General features: G+C 41.0%; 1 protein-coding gene across 1 annotated transcript in view; it reads left to right on the forward strand.

The window, feature by feature from the left end:
* Positions 1–18,714, forward strand: part of LOC139750405 (uncharacterized) — a 53,898-nt gene that overhangs the window by 15,357 nt on the left and 19,827 nt on the right. Inside the window, exons 5-6 of the mRNA XM_071665163.1 lie at positions 4,113–4,308; positions 10,354–10,437. Of these exons, the coding sequence (XP_071521264.1) occupies positions 4,113–4,308; positions 10,354–10,437 (280 nt within the window). The remainder of the gene's footprint in view (positions 1–4,112; positions 4,309–10,353; positions 10,438–18,714) is intronic.

An 18,714-nucleotide genomic window follows, 5' to 3' on the forward strand; every position in this document is an offset into this window, starting at 1 on the left:
TCAGAGGTGGAGGGAACAAGGAGAAGCAGGAGACCATATAGGGGGTGGAAGGATGGATTGAAAAAGATTTTGAGTGATCAGGGCCTGAACATGCAGGAGGGTGAGAGGCATGCAAGGAATAAAATGAATTGGAACGATGTGGTATACCAGGGTCAGTGTACTGTCAATGGACAGAAACATGGCATGTGAAACGTCTAGGGTAAACCATGGAAAGGTCTGAGGGGGCCTGGATGTGGATAGGGAGTTGCGGTTTCATTGCATTACACATAACAGCTAGAGACTGAGTGTAAATGAACGTGGCCTTTTTTGTCTGTTTTCTTGGCGCTACTTAGCTGACGCAGGGTGGTGACGCTGTTTCCTGTGGGGTGAGGTCGCACTATGAATGGATGAAGGGAAACGAGTATGAATTTGTACATTAGTATATATGTATATGGTTGTGTATGTGTATGTATATGTATGTATGTATGTATGTGAGTGTGTATGTATGTATATCTGTATATGGGGGGATGGGTCTTTCTTCGTCTGTATCCTAGTGCGGGAAGCAGTGGTCAAGTATGATAAATGAATAAGGATGAAAAGACGTAAATACATACTCTGAGTTGTTTTAGTGTAGGGAGTGTCCGGGCTTTCATGTTTGACCCCATTTTAACTAAAAGGATAATTCAAAGCTTCATATATTATACAGTTTTTCTCTTTTCAGATTCTTTGCTATGGTAGATAGTTTACCAAAATGTAATTTCATTAGGAATCATTTTCACATATTGTTGACTGGTTTATATAGATGATTTTTATTATTGAATTTCTGTAAGTGAAATCTTTCCTTTAGTGTTTTCCATAATATTCAGTGTGAAGCTATGAAATTACAACTGACATTAAATGTACATTAAAGGTTAGTTGGGATTATGTTATTGAGATGAAATACATACTTTACTTTCATCTTAGCTGCTTGAGTTATTATTTTTATTTATATGTGACTGTCAATTCCTGCATAGCAAGATAGTGCCAGGTACAGATGAATAAAGACTACTTTTGCTCACATCCATTATCTAGCTGTCAAGTGCAGTGCAGTGCAGTTTACTGAAACTACAGCCCCCTATTCACAACCAGGCCCACAGCCTTTTCAGTAGTTTTCCCCTGCTGCTTCACATGCTCTGGGATCAGTCCATTGACAGTGCATCGCCCAATGTACCACATTTTTCCACTTCATTGTATCCCTTACACGGTTTGTACCCTCCTTCCTGTTTAGGCCCTGGTTACTCAAAATCTTTTTCACTCTATCCCTCCATCTCCACTTTGGTATCCCCCTCCTCTTTGTCCCTTCCACCTCTCGCATATATGTTCTCTTTGTTGGTCTCTCCTCAGTCATCATCATCTTATGTCCAAACCACACTCTTCTTATTACCCCGTTATTTTTCACTCGATCAATCCACCTTGCCCCACATACTATCAGACATTTCATTACCTTCACATCCACCCTCTTTCACACATTGTTTTCCATAGCCCATACTTCACATCTGTACAGTATTGTTGAGACTGCTATACTTTCAAGCATACCCAGTTTTGTTTCCCTGGATAATGACCTTTCTTTTCGCACATACTTAAAATCTTCCAAAACTTTGGCCTCACTCATCAACCCCAATGACTCACTTCCAGTTCCATGTTTCCATTCACTCCCAGATATTTAAAACATTTAATTCCGGATTTTCTCCATGGAAACCCACACCCCAACCAAACTGTTAATCTGCCCCTACTAAATCAAATTACCTTCCTTTTACTTATGTTTACACTGAACTTCCTTCATTTACACACACTCCCAAACTCAGTCACCAACTTCTGCAGTTTCTCTCTCAGATCTGCCATGTATGGTTTGTCATAAGAAAACAGCTGACTTGTTTCCCAGGTCCCCTTACCCATTTCCTTTGTGTAATCAGCATAGAATGGTAAAGCAGCAGGTGGTTGGGTTATGCAAGGAGGCCACGGTTAACATCACAGTTATGTTCCTGAAAAGGGTGATTGTAATCAAAATGACTAAAGTGACTCCATTTTCCCTGTAGGATCCCATTTGTAAAAGCATATTGTGTTTCTTGGGATATAACTAGGGAATGATTTTTGCATTAATATTCTATAATCAGATGGAATTAACGTTAATGGGATCTAATAATTATTTATTTGAGATAATGTAGTGCAATATCAGGAACACTTAACATATATTGCCAGAAATCTTGCTGCTTTTTAGAAGCAGTGAAAAGTTTTTATCGAGGATGTAAGGCATGTGTACGTGTAGGAAGAGAGGAAAGTGATTGGTTCTCAGTGAATGTAGGTTTGCGGCAGGGGTGTGTGATGTCTCCATGGTTGTTTAATTTGTTTATGGATGGGGTTGTTAGGGAGGTAAATGCAAGAGTTTTGGAAAGAGGGGCAAGTATGAAGTCTGTTTGGGATGAGAGAGCTTGGGAAGTGAGTCAGTTGCTGTTCGCTGATGATACAGCGCTGGTGGCTGATTCATGTGAGAAACTGCAGAAGCTGGTGACTGAGTTTGGTAAAGTGTGTGAAAGAAGAAAGTTAAGAGTAAATGTGAATAAGAGCAAGGTTATTAGGTACAATAGGGTTGAGGGTCAAGTCAATTGGGAGGTGAGTTTGAATGGAGAAAAACTGGAGGAAGTGAAGTGTTTTAGATATCTGGGAGTGGATCTGGCAGTGGATGGAACCATGGAAGCGGAAGTGGATCATAGGGTGGGGGAGGGGGCGAAAATTCTGGGGGCCTTGAAGAATGTGTGGAAGTCGAGAACATTATCTTGGAAAGCAAAAATGGGTATGTTTGAAGGAATAGTGGTTCCAACAATGTTGTATGGTTGCGAGGCGTGGGCTATGGGTAGAGTTGTGAGCAGGAGGATGGATGTGCTGGAAATGAGATGTTTGAGGACAATGTGTGGTGTGAGGTGGTTTGATCGAGTGAGTAACGTAAGGGTAAGAGAGATGTGTGGAAATAAAAAGAGCGTGGTTGAGAGAGCAGAAGAGGGTGTTTTGAAGTGGTTTGGGCACATGGAGAGAATGAGTGAGGAAAGATTGACCAAGAGGATATATGTGTCGGAGGTGGAGGGAACGAGGAGAAGAGGGAGACCAAATTGGAGGTGGAAAGATGGAGTGAAAAAGATTTTGTGTGATCGGGGCCTGAACATGCAGGAGGGTGAAAGGAGGGCAAGGAATAGAGTGAATTGGAGCGATGTGGTATACCGGGGTTGACGTGCTGTCAGTGGATTGAATCAAGGCATGTGAAGCGTCTGGGGTAAACCATGGAAAGCTGTGTAGGTATGTATATTTGCGTGTGTGGACGTATGTATATACATGTGTATGGGGGGGGATTGGGCCATTTCTTTCGTCTGTTTCCTTGCGCTACCTCGCAAACGCGGGAGACAGCGACAAAGTATAATAAAAATAAAAAAAAAGAAGCAAGTTGAGGTGGAGAGGATGAAAATACCTACTGCTTATATGCTGATAGAAGCAGGTTGAGGTGGATAGGATGAAAATAACTGCTGCTTCTTTGATAAGTTTTAAAGCTTATGAAAGTAATTTTGACATCACCACATAATGTTCGTATGGTCAACATGGGTAAACTAAGTGCTTTCCCAATGTCCATCATCTGAACTCTTCAGAGCATTTAATGTCACCTCAAGTGTAATGCCCATTTACATTTTTCATTCTAGTATAAAGCTCACTTTTGTCTCTTATTGGGTATGTTTGACCCATGATTTGGGAGATTACAGCCAGGATTTATGACTTCTGACATTGTGGCTTCATTATTTACTTGAAAGTGGAACTGGATGATTTAACTGAATTGGTTCCCAGGTTTATAGAGGAAATTGAAGTGAAATTTCATTATATAGAATGACTATGAAGACCACTCCCTGTATGGAGAGAAGATATAAACCTTAAAGATAATATGTATGAAATGTAATTTAAGTTGTAAAAAGATAGAAAATTGAGAAAGATAATGGTGAAAGGATTGGAGATTGGGATTGCATGCTTACATGAGTAACACATGTTGAAGAAATCTGTCTATACAAACTACTTTAGACTAGAAGTTAGAATATTTTTTTTCCTAATTACCCATCCAGACTCATCGACGGAATCATACTGGTCAGCGTCCACATGCATGTGATATTTGCAAAAAATGTTTTACTACTGGTTATGCTCTCAAGTCACATTTACGCACTCATACTGGAGAGAAACCATACCAGTGTCCAGAGGAACAGTGTGGAAAATGTTTCAAAACATCAGGAGACCTGCAGAAGCATGTTCGAACACACACAGGTAAGAAAATAATAGTATGCTACCATACTTACTTAATCCATAGCAATGTTGTCCTAGAAATATGTACCCTGTTCTCTTAAACAAAGAGTCTGTATGAATGATTAGTTTTTACTAAATCCATATTGGTCTTATTTATTGATGATGTTGAACAATTTTAGATTTCTTGATATATTGGATATTTCCTTTAATTTTCGTCCAGTTTTTTCTTCACTGAAGAGTACCAGGAAGATACATGCCAAGGTAGTGTTGTTCAAGTAAGAACCTGTCCCGTAATATGGAAAGTTTATTAACTCAAGCTATAAGTGCTGTTCTATTTATTGGCAAGAATATGCGTTCTGTAAGCCAGCCATTTCCAGGACTAAGATATGAGTGAAGAACTAGAAGTTATGGATGAGTTATGATATTTGGGAGTGAAATTTGATAAGAATGGTAATTAGGAAGCTGAAGTAGAAAACAGAGTCGAGCAAGAGAAAAAATATTGAGATGCATTGAAAAATCTTGGGAAAGTTTAGTGTGTGCAAGAATCTTGCCCAAATGAGTACTGTTACCAATGCTGATGTAAGGATATGAAAAGCAAGTGTTTAAAGGGTAGGAATAGTAAAACATAAGGCCATTAGAGGTGGATGATTTGCATCATTTAGGTGGAATTAGGAGGATGGGTAGAACAAAAGTTCTGTGGTGTAAAGAGAAGGGCACAGTAGAAAGCACTTAAGTAGTAAGAGAGTGATAGATGAATGGTAGAAGTTTAGTCGCAAAAAGATCTGAGTGCCGAGAGTGTTAAGAAGTTAGTGTTATAATAAGAAAGATCATGAGAGGCAAGTGTTTTAGGAGCAGCTGAATGAGTGTGTTAGAGGTTTTGATGCACAAGACTGGGTCATAGTGATGGGTGATTTGAATGCAAAGGTGAGTAATGTGGCAGTTGAGGGAATAATTGGTATGCATGGAGTGTTCAGTGTTGTAAATGGAAATGGTGAAGAGCGTGTAGATTTATGTGCTGAAAAAGGACTGGTGATTGGGAATACCTGGTTTAAAAAGCGAGATATACATAAGTATATGTGTGTAAGCAGGAGAGATGGCCAGAGAGCGTTATTGGGTTACGTGTTAATTGATAGGCGCGGGAAAGAGAGACTTTTGGATGTTAATGTGTTGAGAGGTGCAACTGGAGGGATGTCTGATCATTATCTTTTGGAGGTGAAGGTGAAGATTGGTAGGGGTTTTCAGAGAAGAAGAGAGAATGTTGGGGTGAAGAGGGTGGTGAGAATAAGTGAGCTTGGGAAGGAGACTTGTGTGAGGAAGTACCAGGAGAGACTGAATACAGAATGGAAAAAGGTGAGAACAAAGAAGGTAAGGGGAGTGGGGGAGGAATGGGATGTATTTAGGGAAGCAGTGATGGCTTGCACAAAAGATGCTTGTGGCATGACAAGCGTGGGAGGTGGGTTGATTAGAAAGGGTAGTGAGTGGTGGGATGAAGAAGTAAGATTATTAGTGAAAGAGAAGAGAGAGGCATTTGGATGATTTTTGCAGGGAAAAAATGCAAATGAGTGGGAGATGTATAAAAATAAGAGGCAGGAGGTCAAGAGAAAGGGGCAAGAGGTGAAAAAGAGGGCAAACGAGAGTTGGGGTGAGAGAGTATCATTAAATTTTAGGGAGAATAAAAAGATGTGGAAGGTATTAAGAATATATGGTGTGGGAGGCAAGTTGTTAGAAGCAGTGAAAAGTTTTTATCGAGGATGTAAGGCATGTGTACGTGTAGGAAGAGAGGAAAGTGATTGGTTCTCAGTGAATGTAGGTTTGCGGCAGGGGTGTGTGATGTCTCCATGGTTGTTTAATTTGTTTATGGATGGTGTTGTTAGGGAGGTGAATGCAAGAGTTTTGGAAAGAGGGGCAAGTATGAAGTCTGTTGGGGATGAGAGAGCTTGGGAAGTGAGTCAGTTGTTGTTTGCTGATGATACAGCGCTGGTGGCTGATTCATGTGAGAAACTGCAGAAGCTGGTGACTGAGTTTGGTAAAGTGTGTGAAAGAAGAAAGTTAAGAGTAAATGTGAATAAGAGCAAGGTTATTTATTAGGTACAGTAGGGTTGAGGGTCAAGTCAATTGGGAGGTGAGTTTGAATGGAGAAAAACTGGAGGAAGTGAAGTGTTTTAGATATCTGGGAGTGGATCTGGCAGCGGATGGAACCATGGAAGCGGAAGTGGATCATAGGGTGGGGGAGGGGGCGAAAATTCTGGGAGCCTTGAAGAATGTGTGGAAGTCGAGAACATTATCTCGGAAAGCAAAAATGGGTATGTTTGAAGGAATAGTGGTTCCAACAATGTTGTATGGTTGCGAGGCGTGGACTATGGATAGAGTTGTGCGCAGGAGGATGGATGTGCTGGAAATGAGATGTTTGAGGACAATGTGTGGTGTGAGGTGGTTTGATCGAGTAAGTAACGTAAGGGTAAGAGAGATGTGTGGAAATAAAAAGAGCGTGGTTGAGAGAGCAGAAGAGGGTGTTTTGAAATGGTTTGGGCACATGGAGAGAATGAGTGAGGAAAGATTGACCAAGAGTATATATGTGTCGGAGGTGGAGGGAACGAGGAGAAGAGGGAGACCAAATTGGAGGTGGAAAGATGGAGTGAAAAAGATTTTGTGTGATCGGGGCCTGAACATGCAGGAGGGTGAAAGGAGGGCAAGGAATAGAGTGAATTGGAGCGATGTGGTATACCGGGGTTGACGTGCTGTCAGTGGATTGAATCGGGGCATGTGAAGCGTCTGGGGTAAACCATGGAAAGCTGTGTAGGTATGTATATTTGCGTGTGTGGACGTATGTATATACATGTGTATGGGGGTGGGTTGGGCCATTTCTTTCGTCTGTTTCCTTGTGCTACCTCGCAAACGCGGGAGACAGCGACAAAGCAAAAAAAAAAAAAAAAAAAAGATGTTTTGGAAGGAGGTAAATAAAGTGCGTAAGACAAGGGAGCAAATAGGAACTTCAGTGAAGGGGGCTAATGGGGAGGTGATAACAAGTAGTGGTGATGTGAGAAGGAGATGGAGTGAGTATTTTGAAGGTTTATTGAATGTGTTTGATGATAGAGTGGCAGTTATAGGGTGTTTTGGTCGAGGTGGTGTGCAAAGTGAGAGGGTTAGGGAAAATGATTTGGTAAACAGAGAAGAGGTAGTAAAAGCTTTGCGAAAGATGAAAGCCGGCAAGGCAGCAGGTTTGGATGGTATTGCAGTGGAATTTATTAAAAAAGGGGGTGACTGTATTGTTGACTGGTTGGTAAGGTTATTTAATGTATGTATGATTCATGGTGAGGTGCCTGAGGATTGGCGGAATGCTTGCATAGTGCCATTGCACAAAGGCAAAGGGGATAAGAGTGAGTGCTCAAATTACAGAGGTATAAGTTTGTTGAGTATTCCTGGTAAATTATATGGGAGGGTATTGATTGAGAGGGTGAAGGCATGTACAGAGCATCAGACTGGGGAAGAGCAATGTGGTTTCAGAAGTGGTAGAAGATGTGTGGATCAGGTGTTTGCTTTGAAGAATGTATGTGAGAAATACTTAGAAAAGCAAATGGATTTGTATGTAGCATTTATGGATCTGGAGAAGGCTTATGATAGAGTTGATAGAGATGATCTGTGGAAGGTATTAAGAATATATGGTGTGGGAGGAAAGTTGTTAGAAGCAGTGAAAAGTTTTTATCAAGGATGTAAGGTGTGTGTACGTGTAGGAAGAGAGGAAAGTGATTGGTTCTCAGTGAATGTAGGTTTGCGGCAGGGGTGTGTGATGTCTCCATGGTTGTTTAATTTGTTTATGGATGGGGTCGTTAGGGAGGTGAATGCAAGAGTTTTGGAAAGAGGTGCAAGTATGCAGTCTGTTGGGGATGAGAGAGCTTGGGAAGTGAGTCAGTTGTTGTTCGCTGATGATACAGCACTGGTGGCTGATTCATGTGAGAAACTGCAGAAGCTGGTGACTGAGTTTGGTAAAGTGTGTGAAAGAAGAAAGTTAAGAGTAAATGTGAATAAGAGCAAGGTTATTAGGTACAGTAGGGTTGAGGGTCAAGTCAATTGGGAGGTAAGTTTGAATGGAGAAAAACTGGAGGAAGTGAAGTGTTTTAGATATCTGGGAGTGGATCTGGCAGCGGATGGAACCATGGAAGCTGAAGTGAATCATAGGGTGGGGGAGGGAGCCTTGAAGAATGTTTGGAAGTCGAGAACATTGTCTCGGAAAGCAAAAATGGGTATGTTTGAAGGAATAGTGGTTCCAACAATGTTGTATGGTTGCGAGGCGTGGGCTATGGATAGAGTTGTGCAGAGGAGGGTGGATGTGCTGGAAATGAGATGTTTGAGGACAATATGTGGTGTGAGGTGGTTTGATCGAGTAAGTAATGTAAGGGTAAGAGAGATGTATGGAAATAAAAAGAGTGTGGTTGAGAGACAAAGCAAAAATAAATAAATATATAATAGAAAAAAGCTAAGACATGGAATTCCTTGCTTGAAATAGCTTCCTTCCCTAATGTACAAATTTATAATGTCACAAACATATGCAAACTTACTTGGGTTTGGAATGTAGTTTACCTGGCTTACTTTGATGCTGGGATGCAATTGATATGTGATATATTAAGTCCCTGAAACTGATGAGGGCTTTTTTTAAATTGAATTTTTATCAAACTTGATAAGCTTAATGTCATTAACTCTCTTCATCTTGTCTCTGAAGTTAGAGCTGTTTTACATAAATTTATCTGTATTCTTACGTGTGCTTTGAGCTCAGTTTGATTTGTAGTTTTTCTAAGCTATGTTTGATTTTATCAATTTAAAATGAAATTATCTCTTTGAATAGACAATGGTTACACCCAGGAGTAGTATTTTTTATTCCAGTATTAGTGAGTAATGGATATTTTAATGAAATTTTTTAAACTACTGCATTTGAATGAGGTTTGGGTGGCTGGAGCACTATGTCACTGTCTCAGCTAGTTTTTATAAACTTGAAATTCACAAATAGGTGATCACATACATGCATATAAATTTGCATGGGTTGGGATTCCAAGGTTTACATAACTGCTTGTACTACTTGCTGCTCTTGGAGTGACAGACAGAATCTCATAATATCCTAGAATAGTTTGAGGAGGGCTTAGCTCAAAAAGATTCGGTAAATGCTCTTGTGTGGTGGATTTTGATTAGGCTATGTGAAGTTACTCATACTATCAATCCTGACCTCACTTTTGAAGATGAAGCAGGCACACACAATTGTCCACCTCCCTACAGTTGTCCACAACTCACTTTCTGATTCTAGTGAGATCATTAATTTGATTTATTTCTCAAGAAGAAAGCTGATCAGCACATCTATACGTACGCCTTTGGGTTCACCCTGAACTAGAAGGTTTGACTGAGTTATATCTTTTGTTAATGTTAAATTTTATTGAGATTTTGCTTAATTTTTTTGGACGAGTTGTATGTAGCTGGGGCATTATGCCATTGACATAGCTTTACTTTTTGTTTGTTGGTAGCAAAGGGTTATGACATTTGTTTACTTTGGTTTGATCAAGTACCTGTAGTCCTAAGGCCTAATTCCTGTGTTACCTTTTCCAGTATACTGTTTGACAGAGCAGAGTTTCTCCTCATTTATATTGTTGAAATAATACATTTAAGATAATTTAATTATTATAATGACAGTGCATTGGAAAATAAAGTAGAAACATTCATTTAGTAGTAAGGGTTCTGAGCAAAAGATGAACAGACGAACATAAAACTTGAGAGAACATTAATATGTTTAGAATTACATTGGATATATACTGGGGATACGGGAGAAAGAATACTTCCCACGTGTCGTAGAAGGCGACTAAAAGGGAAGGGAGCGGGGGGCTGGAAATCCTCCCCTCTGTTTTTTTAATTTTCCAAAAGAAGGAACAGAGAAGGGGGCCAGGTGAGGATATTCCCTCAAAGGTCCAGTCCTCTGTTCTTAACGCTACCTTGCTAATGCAGGAAATGGCGAATAGTATGAATAAAAAATATAAGATTATGATAGATTCATGGCAGATTACTAAACAACATTAATCTGCATTGCAGGAGAGCGTCCATTTAAATGTGGTGTATGTGAAAAATCATTTACGACATCAAATATAAGGAAAGTGCATATGAGAGTACACACAGGTAAGTTTGTCAGAATTTTTTTTACCCAGCAATGTATATCAGTGTAGGTATCTTGAGTAATGTTACAATAGCTTTGTAACCTTTGATGACTATCATGTTTATGTAGAGGAAATGATAATTAAAGTAAAAGATAAAGTAAGTCATAAAGAGATTCAGCTGAAAGTACCCTTTAAGTTGTAAGGATTACACAAGTATGTTCATTGAGTCAAGAAGTGGAATTACAGAACCAACCAAGGAAAGATGAGAGTTGTGAGGAGTTTTTGATAGAGAGAGTTTCTGTGTTGTATGCCAATCAACTAGTACATAATCTAGAATGCCTGCTTACCATCTCTTGTACTCGCTCTCACATTTTTATGTATGTCTTTAAACCGGATAATCTCAGTCACCTATCCTTTTCAGCACACAGCTCCACAAGCAGATCAGTGTTTTCATTCACACCATTGGTCACCCCATTCCCCCCACTTGCCACATTAACCACTCTTTCATTTAAATCATCCTTCATGAATACTCAGTGCCTCACATTGAAATTGCTGACATACTTAGTCAACTCCTCCCAAAATACTTGACTCTCTTTGTTGCTCCTCATGTCTCCAGCTGCATAAGCACTGATAATATGCACTTTTCACAAACCACTTCATTCTTACCCACATTAGTATATGGCTTACTTCCCTGCACTCTTTCACATATTTCCCACAATTCCTCACTTGGCAGAAGTGCTACCCCTTCCTTATCTCTTGCCTTGACTCTAACTCCTGACTTACCCTTAAGACATTTCCAGACCATTCTTCCTCTTTTCTTTTAAGCTTTGTTTCACTCACTGTCAAAACATCCAGGTTCCTCTCCTTAAACATACTACATATCTCGCCCTTCTCATCTTGGTTACATTCACACACGTTAAGACACTCTTGCCTTTGCCTTCAAGGAGGATGAGCACACCTTGCTTGGCTCCCTTTCTTTCAAACTTATAGAAACTGAAATGCAAGAAGGAGAGGGTTTCCAGTCCTTTGGTCTCACCCCATTTGATTGCTTTTTGTAACATGCAGAGAATTTTTTTTTTTTTTTTTTATACTTTGTCGCCGTCTCCCGCGCCTGCGAGGTAGCGCAAGGAAACAGACGAAAGAAATGGCCCAACCCCCCCCCCCCCCCCATACACATGTATATACATACGTCCACACACGCAAATATACATACCTACACAGCTTTCCATGGTTTACCCCAGACGCTTCACATGCCTTGATTCAATCCACTGACAGCACGTCAACCCCGGTATACCACATCGCTCCAATTCACTCTATTCCTTGCCCTCCTTTCACCCTCCTGCATGTCCAGGCCCCGATCACACAAAATCTTTTTCACTCCATCTTTCCACCTCCAATTTGGTCTCCCTCTTCTCCTTGCTCCCTCCACCTCCGACACATATATCCTCTTGGTCAATCTTTCCTCACTCATCCTCTCCATATGCCCAAACCACTTCAAAACACCCTCTTCTGCTCTCTCAACCACGCTCTTTTTATTTCCACACATCTCTCTTACCCTTACGTCACTCACTCGATCAAACCACCTCACACCACACATTGTCCTCAAACATCTCATTTCCAGCACAACTGCGCACAACTCTATCCATAGCCCACGCCTCGCAACCATACAACATTGTTGGAACCACTATTCCTTCAAACATACCCATTTTTGCTTTCCGAGATAATGTTCTCGACTTCCACACATTCTTCAAGGCCCCCAGAATTTTCGCCCCCTCCCCCACCCTGTGATCCACTTCCGCTTCCATGGTTCCATCCGCTGCCAGATCCACTCCCAGATATCTAAAACACTTCACTTCCTCCAGTTTTTCTCCATTCAAACTCACCTCCCAATTGACTTGACCCTCAACCCTACTGTACCTAATAACCTTGCTCTTATTCACATTTACTCTTAACTTTCTTCTTCCACACACTTTACCAAACTCAGTCACCAGCTTCTGCAGTTTCTCACATGAATCAGCCACCAGCGCTGTATCATCAGCGAACAACAACTGACTCACTTCCCAAGCTCTCTCATCCCCAACAGACTTCATACTTGCACCTCTTTCCAAAACTCTTGCATTTACCTCCCTAACAACCCCATCCATAAACAAATTAAACAACCATGGAGACATCACACACCCCTGCCGCAAACCTACATTCACTGAGAACCAATCACTTTCCTCCCTTCCTACACGTACACATGCCTTACATCCTCGATAAAAACTTTTCACTGCTTCTAACAACTTTCCTCCCACACCATATATTCTTAATACCTTCCACAGAGCATCTCTATCAACTCTATCATATGCCTTCTCCAGATCCATAAATGCTACATACAAATCCATTTGCTTTTCTAAGTATTTCTCACATACATTCTTCAAAGCAAACACCTGATCCACACATCCTCTACCACTTCTGAAACCACACTGCTCTTCCCCAATCTGATGCTCTGTACATGCCTTCACCCTCTCAATCAATACCCTCCCATATAATTTACCAGGAATACTCAACAAACTTATACCTCTGTAATTTGAGCACTCACTCTTATCCCCTTTGCCTTTGTACAATGGCACTATGCACGCATTCCGCCAATCCTCAGGCACCTCACCATGAGTCATACATACATTAAATAACCTTACCAACCAGTCAACAATACAGTCACCCCCTTTTTTAATAAATTCCACTGCAATACCATCCAAACCTGCTGCCTTGCCGGCAATGGGAATTATTTTTTCTCCCTTATCCCTAGGGATAAGTGTCTCATGAAAAATCTTATAAGTGTCTAATTTGATTTTCATAAGGTTGGCAACCAATAGAAGCCCTCATAACTTATGTTAAAGGCATGTTTGTGTTGAGTTAGCTACATTATTGTGTTTCAAGAATTCTTTGTGATGAGGTTCTTACAAAGGTGCATGGATGAAAGTCTATAGGACATAAAGAATGTATGACAGGTGATAGGTTGTTGAAGATTACAGGCCTGTTATTGCACCTGAGGGTGCAAACAGGAGGTACAGAAAGTGGAAGAGATGGATAGGTGCATTGATAGAATCGTATAGGTTTAGATATATTTCAGATAAGGATACCAGAGGAATTATCTGAGATGGAATGCACTAGAATTGGAAGCATTTTGTTTCTGTAGGTGATATGAGTGATGTTGATCATTCTTGATAAATCAACATATTGTGCAAAATTAGAAAGTAAGAAGCAGCTGGATAAGTTTAGAAATGTGAAAATTAATGTTTCACATAGATGTAGTGGATATATGTTGAGGATGTGTGCAAGTGATTTGAGAAGCTGTATGTACAGTACCTATTCCACCTAGTGGTACTTGGTGTGTGTTTATTCATGGAAAAATCAAGTTGATACCTACACATCTGATTATAATGGTCAGTTGCAAATACCAGACCTCCTGTCTCTACTGATATTGTGATCCTTTGGCATCTGTGTTAATTTGATGCACCTTGGAAGACGGGAAGATTTCAGTGTCATTGAAAAATTAATGTGATTAAAGATATAAGAGGTATAAGTTTTTGAGTATTCCTGGTAAATTATATGGGAGGGTATTGATTGAGAGGGTGAAGGCAAAGTACAGAGCATCAGATTGGGGGAAGTGCAGTGTGGTTCAGAAGTGGTAGAGGATGTGTGGATCAGGTGTTTGCTTTGAAGAATGTATGTGAGAAATACTTAGAAAAGCAAATGGATTTGTATGTAGCATTTATGGATCTGGGAAGACATATGATAGGGTTGATAGAGATGCTTTGTGTAAGGTCTTGAGAATATAGCGTGTGGTAGGTATGCTGCTAGAAGTAGAGAAGTTTTTATCAAAGGTGTAAGGCATATGTACTCAGTGAAGGTCGGTCTGCAGCAGGGGTATGTTATGTTCCCATGGTGTTTTAATGAATTTGTTTATGGATGAGGTGGTTAGGGAGGTAAATGCAAGAGTTTTGGAAAGAGGGGAGAATATGCAGTCTGTTGGGGATGAGAGGGCTTGGGAAGTGATGGTACAGTACTGATGGCTGATTCGAGTGAGAAACTGCGGAAGTCGTTGCCAAGTTTGGAAAAGTGTATGAAAGGAGAAAGTTGAGAGTAAACATGAATTGGAGGGAGTGAAGTGTTTTGGATATCTGGGAGTGGACTTTGCAGCAGGTGGAGCCATGGAAGTGTCAGTTAGTCAAAGGGTAGGGGAGGGGGCGAAGGTTCTGGTGAAGAATGTGCGGAAAGAGAGAGGATGTTATCTCAGAGAGTGAAAATGGGTATGGTTGAAGGAATAGGAGTTCCAACAATATTATATGGTTGCAAGGCATGGGCTTTAGATAGGATTGTGCGGAGGAGGGTGGATGTGTTGGAAATGAAATGTTTGAGGCCAATATGAGGTGTGAGATTGTTTGATCGAGTAAGTAATAAATGGGTAAGAGGGATGTGTGGTAATAAAAAGAGTGTGGATGAGAGAGGGCTTGTTGAAATGGTTTGGACATATGGAGAGCATGAGTGAGGAAAGGTTGACAAAGAGGATATATGTGTCAGAGGTGGAGGGAACAAGGAGAAGCAGGAGACCATATAGGGGGTGGAAGGATGGATTGAAAAAGATTTTGAGTGATCAGGGCCTGAACATGCAGGAGGGTGAGAGGCATGCAAGGAATAAAGTGAATTGGAACGATGTGGTATACCAGGGTCAGTGTACTGTCAATGGACAGAAACATGGCATGTGAAACGTCTAGGGTAAACCATGGAAAGGTCTGAGGGGGCCTGGATGTGGATAGGGAGTTGCGGTTTCATTGCATTACACATAACAGCTAGAGACTGAGTGTAAATGAACGTGGCCTTTTTTGTCTGTTTTCTTGGCGCTACTTAGCTGACACAGGGTGGTGACGCTGTTTCCTGTGGGGTGAGGTCGCACTATGAATGGATGAAGGGAAACGAGTATGAATTTGTACATTAGTATATATGTATATGGTTGTGTATGTGTATGTATATGTATGTATGTATGTATGTGAGTGTGTATGTATGTATATCTGTATATGGGGGGATGGGTCTTTCTTCGTCTGTATCCTAGTGCGGGAAGCAGTGGTCAAGTATGATAAATGAATAAGGATGAAAAGACGTAAATACATACTCTGAGTTGTTTTAGTGTAGGGAGTGTCCGGGCTTTCATGTTTGACCCCATTTTAACTAAAAGGATAATTCAAAGCTTCATATATTATACAGTTTTTCTCTTTTCAGATTCTTTGCTATGGTAGATAGTTTACCAAAATGTAATTTCATTAGGAATCATTTTCACATATTGTTGACTGGTTTATATAGATGATTTTTATTATTGAATTTCTGTAAGTGAAATCTTTCCTTTAGTGTTTTCCATAATATTCAGTGTGAAGCTATGAAATTACAACTGACATTAAATGTACATTAAAGGTTAGTTGGGATTATGTTATTGAGATGAAATACATACTTTACTTTCATCTTAGCTGCTTGAGTTATTATTTTTATTTATATGTGACTGTCAATTCCTGCATAGCAAGATAGTGCCAGGTACAGATGAATAAAGACTACTTTTGCTCACATCCATTATCTAGCTGTCAAGTGCAGTGCAGTGCAGTTTACTGAAACTACAGCCCCCTATTCACAACCAGGCCCACAGCCTTTTCAGTAGTTTTCCCCTGCTGCTTCACATGCTCTGGGATCAGTCCATTGACAGTGCATCGCCCAATGTACCACATTTTTCCACTTCATTGTATCCCTTACACGGTTTGTACCCTCCTTCCTGTTTAGGCCCTGGTTACTCAAAATCTTTTTCACTCTATCCCTCCATCTCCACTTTGGTATCCCCCTCCTCTTTGTCCCTTCCACCTCTCGCATATATGTTCTCTTTGTTGGTCTCTCCTCAGTCATCATCATCTTATGTCCAAACCACACTCTTCTTATTACCCCCTTATTTTTCACTCAATCAATCCACCTTGCCCCACATACTATCAGACATTTCATTACCTTCACATCCACCCTCTTTCACACATTGTTTTCCATAGCCCATACTTCACATCTGTACAATATTGTTGAGACTGCTATACTTTCAAGCATACCCAGTTTTGTTTCCCTGGATAATGACCTTTCTTTTCGCACATACTTAAAATCTTCCAAAACTTTGGCCTCACTCATCAACCCCAATGACTCACTTCCAGTTCCATGTTTCCATTCACTCCCAGATATTTAAAACATTTTTTTTTTTTTTTTTTTTTTTTTTTTTATACTTTGTCGCTGTCTCCCGCGTTTGCGAGGTAGCGCAAGGAAACAGACGAAAGAAATGGCCCAACCCCCCCCCCCCCCCCCCCCATAGACATGCACATACACACGTCCACACACGCAAATATACATACCTACACAGCTTTCCATGGTTTACCCCAGACGCTTCACATGCCTTGATTCAATCCACTGACAGCACGTCAACCCCTGTATACCACATCGCTCCAATTCACTCTATTCCTTGCCCTCCTTTCACCCTCCTGCATGTTCAGGCCCCGATCACACAAAATCTTTTTCACTCCATCTTTCCACCTCCAATTTGGTCTCCCTCTTCTCCTCGTTCCCTCCACCTCCGACACATATATCCTCTTGGTCAATCTTTCCTCACTCATTCTCTCCATGTGCCCAAACCATTTCAAAACACCCTCTTCTGCTCTCTCAACCACGCTCTTTTTATTTCCACACATCTCTCTTACCCTTACGTTACTTACTCGATCAAACCACCTCACACCACACATTGTCCTCAAACATCTCATTTCCAGCACATCCATCCTCCTGCGCACAACTCTATCCATAGCCCACGCCTCGCAACTATACAACATTGTTGGAACCACTATTCCTTCAAACATACCCATTTTTGCTTTCCGAGATAATGTTCTCGACTTCCACACATTTTTCAAGGCTCCCAAAATTTTCGCCCCCTCCCCCACCCTGTGATCCACTTCCGCTTCCATGGTTCCATCCGCTGCCAGATCCACTCCCAGATATCTAAAACACTTCACTTCCTCCAGTTTTTCTCCATTCAAACTCACCTCCCAATTGACTTGACCCTCAACCCTACTGTACCTAATAACCTTGCTCTTATTCACATTTACTCTTAACTTTCTTCTTCCACACACTTTACCAAACTCAGTCACCAGCTTCTGCAGTTTCTCACATGAATCAGCCACCAGCGCTGTATCATCAGCGAACAACAACTGACTCACTTCCCAAGCTCTCTCATCCCCAACAGACTTCATACTTGCACCTCTTTCCAGGACTCTTGCATTTACCTCCCTAACAACCCCATCCATAAACAAATTAAACAACCATGGAGACATCACACACCCCTGCCGCAAACCTACATTCACTGAGAACCAATCACTTTCCTCTCTTCCTACACGTACACATGCCTTACATCCTCGATAAAAACTTTTCACTGCTTCTAACAACTTGCCTCCCACACCATATATTCTTAATACCTTCCACAGAGCATCTCTATCAACTCTATCATATGCCTTCTCCAGATCCATAAATGCTACATACAAATCCATTTGCTTTTCTAAGTATTTCTCACATACATTCTTCAAAGCAAACACCTGATCCACACATCCTCTACCACTTCTGAAACCGCACTGCTCTTCCCCAATCTGATGCTCTGTACATGCCTTCACCCTCTCAATCAATACCCTCCCATATAATTTACCAGGAATACTCAACAAACTTATACCTCTGTAATTTGAGCACTCACTCTTATCCCCTTTGCCTTTGTACAATGGCACTATGCACGCATTCCGCCAATCCTCAGGCACCTCACCATGAGTCATACATACATTAAATAACCTTACCAACCAGTCAACAATACAGTCACCCCCTTTTTTAATAAATTCCACTGCAATACCATCCAAACCTGCTGCCTTGCCGGCTTTCATCTTCCGCAAAGCTTTTACTACCTCTTCTCTGTTTACCAAATCATTTTCCCTAACCCTCTCACTTTGCACACCACCTCGACCAAAACACCCTATATCTGCCACTCTGTCATCAGACACATTCAACAAACCTTCAAAATACTCATTCCATCTCCTTCTCACATCACCACTACTTGTTATCACCTCCCCATTTACGCCCTTCACTGAAGTTCCCATTTGCTCCCTTGTCTTACGCACCCTATTTACCTCCTTCCAGAACATCTTTTTATTCTCCCTAAAATTTACTGATAGTCTCTCACCCCAACTCTCATTTGCCCTTTTTTTCACCTCTTGCACCT

The sequence above is a fragment of the Panulirus ornatus genome, chromosome 9 (assembly GCF_036320965.1).
Source record: "Panulirus ornatus isolate Po-2019 chromosome 9, ASM3632096v1, whole genome shotgun sequence".
Classification (NCBI taxonomy): Eukaryota; Metazoa; Arthropoda; class Malacostraca; order Decapoda; family Palinuridae; genus Panulirus; species Panulirus ornatus.